This window comes from Capsella rubella, unplaced genomic scaffold, assembly GCF_000375325.1.
Source record: "Capsella rubella cultivar Monte Gargano unplaced genomic scaffold, Caprub1_0 scaffold_7, whole genome shotgun sequence".
Classification (NCBI taxonomy): domain Eukaryota; kingdom Viridiplantae; phylum Streptophyta; class Magnoliopsida; order Brassicales; family Brassicaceae; genus Capsella; species Capsella rubella.
In genome coordinates, this window is record NW_006238917.1 from 9,454,810 (window position 1) to 9,461,938 (window position 7,129).

The following is a 7,129-nucleotide window of genomic DNA, read 5'->3' on the forward strand; positions in this document are numbered from 1 at the left end:
GGGTATAATTAATGTAGCAATGTATGGTTGCATGCAAAGTCCCCCATCTCATCAATGAACAATGCAGTTGACTTCTTCTTCCAAAATCATCAAAGACAGAAGAGTAGCCAGACACAGACAAACGAGTTTAAGATTACTGTGTGCAACCTTTTTACCATACCGACTGCTGTTTTGGTTTAGTTGTATTTCGATTATTGGTTGGTTAGTTTCCTGTCTAAATCTTAACCCTATGATTATAAACTCTGCATGCCACTCTTTTCATCATACACTACGACTTTCTTGTATTCATTGCAAAATTTAATTATATAAATATCTTCTTTTCAAAAACATGTAATATAAATATCTAGTTTTTGCTGATAATGACAGCCAAAAAATTTGTAAATTTTTAATCATCTTCTTAATTGTCTTTTGCTTTTGTCCTATAAAAAGACATGACCGACCTCCTCTGCTTCAAATTCAAAACCAGTTTCCTTGTACTCCACACTGTTTCATCAGCCATGAAAACTTGTTTGATCTTCTTCTTCCTCTACTCAACTATTCTGAATAACTGTCTCTACTTCTCTGTTTCATCATCAACACCTCTTCTCCTCCATCTCTCTCACTCTCTTTCAACCTCAAAACACTCTTCCTCTCCTATCAACCTCCTCAAATCATCCTCCTCTCGTTCCTCCGCCCGCTTCCGCCGCCACCACCACAAACACCACCAAAAACAACAACTTCCTCTCCCCATCTCCTCCGGAAGCGATTACCTCATCTCCCTCTCTGTCGGCTCCTCCTCCTCATCACCCGTCTCTCTCTACTTAGACACCGGAAGTGACCTTGTCTGGTTCCCTTGTCGTCCTTTCACTTGCATACTCTGTGAATCCAAACCACTCCCTCCTTCTCCTCCTTCCCCTCTCTCTTCCTCCTCCATCACCGTCCCCTGCTCCTCCCCTTCTTGCTCCGCCGCTCACTCTTCCCTTCCTTCCTCTGACCTCTGCGCTATCTCCAACTGTCCTCTTGATTTTATCGAGACCGGTGATTGTAACACTTCTTCTTACCCTTGTCCACCTTTCTACTACGCTTACGGTGACGGCTCTCTCGTTGCAAAACTCTACTCCGACTCACTCTCTCTCCCTTCCGTCTCCGTAGCCAACTTCACCTTCGGCTGCGCTCACACCACTCTTGCTGAACCTATCGGTGTCGCTGGATTCGGCCGTGGACGTCTCTCTCTTCCCGCTCAGCTCGCTGTTCACTCTCCTCACCTCGGTAACAGCTTCTCTTACTGTCTCGTCTCTCACTCGTTCGACTCGGAACGAGTCCGTCGTCCGAGTCCACTAATTCTCGGCCGCTTCGTCGAGGGAAAAGGGAAACGTGTCGGAAGAACCAATGATGATGATGAGAGGAAGACGAAGAGCGAATTCATATTCACTGAGTTGCTTGAAAACCCAAAGCATCCTTACTTCTACTCTGTTTCACTCCAAGGAATCTCAATCGGAAAACGGAATATTCCTGCCCCGGCGATGCTAAGACGAATTGACAAAAACGGCGGAGGAGGAGTTGTCGTTGACTCAGGGACGACGTTCACGATGCTTCCGGCGAAATTCTACAGCGCGGTGGTGGAGGAATTCGATAGTCGGGTCGGGCGGGTTCACGAAAGGGCTGATATGATCGAACCGAGTTCGGGTATGAGTCCGTGCTACTATTTGAACCAGACGGTTAAAGTTCCATCTCTGGTTTTGCATTTTACCGGGAACGGATCCAGTGTTACGCTCCCTAGGAGAAATTACTTTCACGAGTTTACGGACGGTGGAGATGGCGGTAATAAAGGAGAGAAGAAGAGGAGAATCGGATGCTTTATGTTGATGAACGGTGGAGATGAATCGGAGCTTAGTGGTGGAACCGGGGCTATTTTGGGGAATTATCAGCAGCAAGGGTTCGAGGTGGTCTATGATCTGTTGAACAGAAGAGTTGGGTTCGCCAAAAGGAAGTGCGCATCTTTATGGGATACGCTTAACCAGGGCTAACATGCGTTGAAGCCTGTTCGAGTCATGTTTAAGTATAAAATAGAAAAGTAGCCTTAATAAGTCGATGAAACTATCTATACTCGACAAGTACATACACATGTAAAAATAAAAGGGTACGCAACGTTTGTCAATAGAGTTTCCAATATTCAAATCATTCTTTTGTGTATGTCATATAATTAAATAAAAAAGGGTTGTATTTGTTTTTTTTTTTTTTTTGTTGGTTAAGCATCGGTTTTTTAAAATATAATTGAGAACCAATTGTAATAAAAATGTCGTATTAAATATGCACCAAATAAGATAGCTTTATACGAATTTAGTAGCAATTAGGGAGGAGGAACCAAAAATTTATTTGATAGCTAGTAATCATAAATAAAAAGGCGCCAATAGTGCAACTATAAGTGTTTATATTAGTTTTCTTTTTTTTTTCTTTTTTTTGTCGTCATATTAATTTTGTTTTGTTTGTTAAGATACCATAGTCTTGACGACGTATAACAAATAAAAGAACAGCGAGTGAGAAAGAGAGTGACCATCATCAAATCAATTTATTTGACTTGTTAATTACATATCACTCTATTTTGCTATATGGGAAGTGGACTTAGAGTCTTTGACAATCACTTATGCGTGGTAAAGGTTTTAATATGTAACCACGCTTTTCTATATAATTTACAAATCATGCAACAGCTCGTATTATTATTGCTCTTAGCTAATTGTATGCAATCAATAAGGATAGTCTTAGAAAACTAATTAAGGCTAGCTTGACATTGGTCATGATCAAATGATAATGTGACATATTTTTCTATTGATTGATGACTAATGCTATTATTACTTTCGAACATAAATTGTTCAAGTAGCTAAATGATCTTGCAAAACGAAAAATTCACATATTATTTTAATATGTTCTTTGTACAATATATACACTTTAAATATTCGCATGTAATTTTAACATGTTAATAGACTTAGCTAATTTTTATTTATTTATTTGCTGTTTAATATGTTTTTATTATATTTATTTGCCACACAATATAATAGTTTAGAGTTTACTTCTACATTTACAATGACTGCTTTGATATATTTGGTTGATTATTTTTGTTGTTAACTTGTTTTAAATTAATTTAGTGAATGAATTTACCATAATATAAAATTTAAAATCTAGTCTTTTTAACGAAATTTAACCAAAATAATTAAATTTATTTAATGAATTTATAATAATATAAAATCTTATAGTTAGATTTTGTTTTTACGAAAGTTAAGTAACTCCAAAATAATAAATAAAATAAAGTAAAAAAGCAAAATGTGATTTACCAATGATACTCGCTGTCTATATCGGAGTTTCGATACTCGAATACGTTTATCAATTACCAATGTCAAGCTTTTTCTAAAAGCTAATTAGTACATAAATTATCTTATACGAAGTAGGCCAAACCCATTAGACAACCCCAAAAAGTTAAAAAATTCTATAACGCATCCCAAATTTTATCCTCTAGATAGTACTCTCTTTATTTCATAAAGATTGATGTTTTAGAATTTTTTGTGTTTCACAAAGATTGATGTTCTAGATATTTAATTAAATAATATTAGCAATTTGTTAATTTCAAGAAATAATCATTGTATTCCAAATTTTGAATTTCTGAATTGTTATTGGCTTATAATTAAATAATAAATTTTTAGTGAAAGAAAATAATGTTTTTAAAAATAATCATGATTGTTTCTTAATTTTCGTAAAAACTCCTAAATATCAATTTTTTAAAACAGGGTAAATATATTTTTAGTCACATTTTGCTTTTTACTTTATCCAAAGACCAAAGTTCAAGGAGGATTCTCAAAATCGCGATAATTTTTATTGCATATTAATCGATGCATGTACAGTATCATAATTTTAGTTTTAATTGAAAACCAAACATTAATGATACCAAAATTTAAAATAAAAAATGATTCATTAAAACTTCGACAAATAGAAACAAGACACGTGTTGGAACAGGGAGAGTTTGTTGTCTTTCACCTGACACCGCCATACTCTCCCCTTCTTCCCTCACTGCTTCATTTTGCTTTAGCTTGGCCTTCATTTAAACCTCCCAAAACCCTAAAGGTGTGTGTGAGAGAGAGAGAGATCTCCAAAAAGCAAAAAAGAAAACCCTAAAAAGACTCCGAAATCTTCAGCCGCCTTACTTAACCATGCCGATCTTGCACATCGTTCCGGTGCCTCAATCGCCTCGAGGTATCCATCTTTAAACACACAGTGACACAGATCACTGTTTCCATCATTTCTTTAGTAAAACCTTCGATCTTGTACTCGACACTAATACCTTTCTATATCTTTGTGTGTGTGTGTGTGTGTGCAAAAGGGTTTTACGCAACGAACAACCCGTACCAAGTGAGCGGACCAAAAGGGTTTAGTGAGTTCAAGTACATGGAAGAGACCCATGATCTGTACGTGAGGCTTGACTTCCCAGGAATCACGAAAGAGAGTTTGGTCATCCGTCTAGAACAGTCGAGGAAAGCTGTTATCGTGATCGGAGAAGCACCGAAAGGGAGCAAACACGACTCTTCTCCCCGCAAGTACGGAACCGCCACGGGACTCATCTGTGACTGCTGTGTTATCAGTAACATACAGTGTTTCATTGGTGATGGTGTCGTTAGACTCATCCTTTCCAAGAAGAAGATCAATCTCCCTGTTCCTACCTTATGTACCCGTAAGTTCATTTACACTTGAAATGTTGTTTCTTTTTGTTTCTTTTGTTTTTGGTAAAACAAAAACCTGACGTTAATTTTTGTTTTGGGGTATTGTTTTTAGTCGGAGGTGCAAGGATGCCTACTGATTTACCTGGTATAATGTCTCTTTATCTCTTTAATCTTTTGCTTATTTGTTCTTGTTTGTGATTATTATGATCCATCGTTTAACATAATGGCTTTTATTAATTGTTATGTGTATATATATGGCTTTTTGGCAGCTAACATTATTCGTGGATATGACCCAGAAGGTAATGATTTTTTTGTTTTTTTGTTTCTATTATTTTCCGGTTAATAGATGTAGAGATGATATGTCTTATCATTTGAGCTTCTTTTAGAGATGAGTCATGGTTGTTTTTATTTAGTATGGTATAGTATATCTGACATTGTTCATGGTTTTGTGTTTGATTCCAATTGTTGCAGTCGCAGGTGGCCATCCTCTCGGTATGTACTCATTCTCGTTTGACTATACCTTTTTTACCATTTCTTTTTTTCTTTGACTTGTTTTCTTATAAAAAATCCTCACTTTTTATTTGTTTGTGAATCTTGCAGCTCATCTCCGTGGACTTAACCCGGAAGGTATTATTTCATTTGATATTTTATCATATAGTATTAACAAGGCTAAAAACAACTTCATAACACAATATAAATGTGGTTGATTAACTATAAACTTCATTAATTGTTTTATTGTTCAGGTCGCCATGGCACTGACCCTCTTGGTATGAACTTAATCTTTCCATTGTGATATAATCATAATTAATGTCTAGTGTATATATGTATAGTGTAATTTAAGTAGTACGTACGTATATTGTATGTTATACCGCACGCATGAATTAAAATGCTCCTCATATATATCAATTGCCTTATATATACTGAACCAATATATAGACTTAAAAAGTTTTGTGTTACATAAATGGACAGATCCGGCGTTCACGGGTCCGGTGATACTGCCACACCCGTCAGTGTTGGAGGGATCCACGAGCGCTTACGAGTCAAAGCAGCTCTCAAACGGTGGTCTGTATCTCCGTATCGACATGCCTGGTGTCCCCGACGACAGATTCGCGGTGGCAGTTGACGGCAACGATGTTCTCAACGTCATGGGGCGAGCTCCTGAGACCATGCACGACTCGAGTGGACGTAATTACATTGGCAAGGTCGCCTTTGTCCCTAGAGGCTATGACGTCCGTCGGATCAAGATGATCGCCAAACTTGGTGTCGTCCGTCTCACTATCCCTCCCTACTAATGAAGTCGATCGTCATCGCATCTTAATTAATTAGATCATATATATATGCTTTTGGAATTAATCATCATTTTCAAAACAATTAATGCATGGACCATTCATGATCCATGCATGCATCTGCTTGTCTTTTTTCTTTTGGATTCCTGAATATTTCGAGATCCCTATATAATTAATATGGACTTGTACGTACGTACGTAAGACGTTTATGATAATTTTCACTCCTATGTTTATGCATGTGGTTAATTGTAATTTTTACTTTTATATGCATGGTTAAAAATATTGATGGTAAAAGAAAACTTTTGGACTTTTAATTACACATAGAGTTACTAATTAATTTCCTTACGAAACTTGCTATACTATTTCCCCTAATTAGTACGTAGTTATGAATAATATAAATATATAATACAAATGCTCTATTTCTGCAAATAAAGGAAAAATAATTAGAAAGTTAATTCCACAAAAGGAGGACAAGACGTGTCTAATTAATATTTGTGAAAATAACAAATGCGAAAGAGAGAGACACATGTCCCGCTAGCGTTTTGTCGGGTCCGATCATTCCCCAGACTATACTCACTCCGTCTTGTTCCTTCCCTTTGTCTGCTTGTGACTTTGTGTTACATATTTTTTGTTGGTTAAGCATCTCATTTTTGAAGTTATGCACCAATCTTATTATATAAACCTTGGTTTTCAAAGTCAGCCATTAACAACATCGTGACACGTGTCAATTATAAACGATAAGATGTTGGCACGTGTCGTAACTAATTTTGTTAATATTTGGATAAAATAGAAATATTACTAACCCTATCCAAAAAGGAAATATATAAAATAAATATTATAAATAATTATATATTAAAAAATATTAATAAAATTAAACAAATAACCTAATTTCAGTTATGTTAATTTGGTTTATTAATAATACAGGAATATAAAATTTATAATTAACTAGAATATATGGCGGTTTTTGTTTACAGAAGAGGAATAAGGTTTAAACTTTAATTTTACAATTAAATCAGTTTATTTGTTGGTTTGGGTATATAAATGATAAATACGAATTATGGTTTATCTTTATAAATTAAAATTATGGTTTAAGTTGACACGTGTCAATTATAAACGATAAAATGTTGACACGTATCGTAACTAATTTTGTTAATATTT

General features: G+C 35.7%; 2 protein-coding genes across 2 annotated transcripts in view; both read left to right on the forward strand.

Annotated features, from left to right (window-relative positions):
* Positions 1-389: 389 nt before the first annotated feature.
* On the forward strand, positions 390-2,215 carry LOC17880272 (probable aspartyl protease At4g16563). Its single transcript, XM_006283472.2, has one exon. It carries the CDS (start codon positions 432-434, stop codon positions 2,004-2,006), a length of 1,575 nt encoding a protein of 524 aa, XP_006283534.1. The 5' UTR covers positions 390-431; the 3' UTR covers positions 2,007-2,215.
* A 1,963-nt stretch (positions 2,216-4,178) lies between these two features.
* Positions 4,179-7,129, forward strand: part of LOC17880162 (putative 57 kDa heat shock protein) — an 8,299-nt gene continuing 5,348 nt past the window's right edge. The window contains 9 exon segments of the mRNA XM_023778096.1: positions 4,179-4,221; positions 4,349-4,696; positions 4,798-4,830; positions 4,955-4,984; positions 5,051-5,135; positions 5,137-5,177; positions 5,286-5,312; positions 5,429-5,452; positions 5,655-5,864. Coding sequence (XP_023633864.1) covers positions 4,179-4,221; positions 4,349-4,696; positions 4,798-4,830; positions 4,955-4,984; positions 5,051-5,135; positions 5,137-5,177; positions 5,286-5,312; positions 5,429-5,452; positions 5,655-5,864 — 841 coding nt within the window.

Excerpts from the sequence above, each read along its gene's own strand:
- LOC17880272 (XM_006283472.2), top strand. The coding sequence starts at position 432 with ATGACCGACCTCCTCTGCTTCAAATTCAAAACCAGTTTCCTTGTACTC.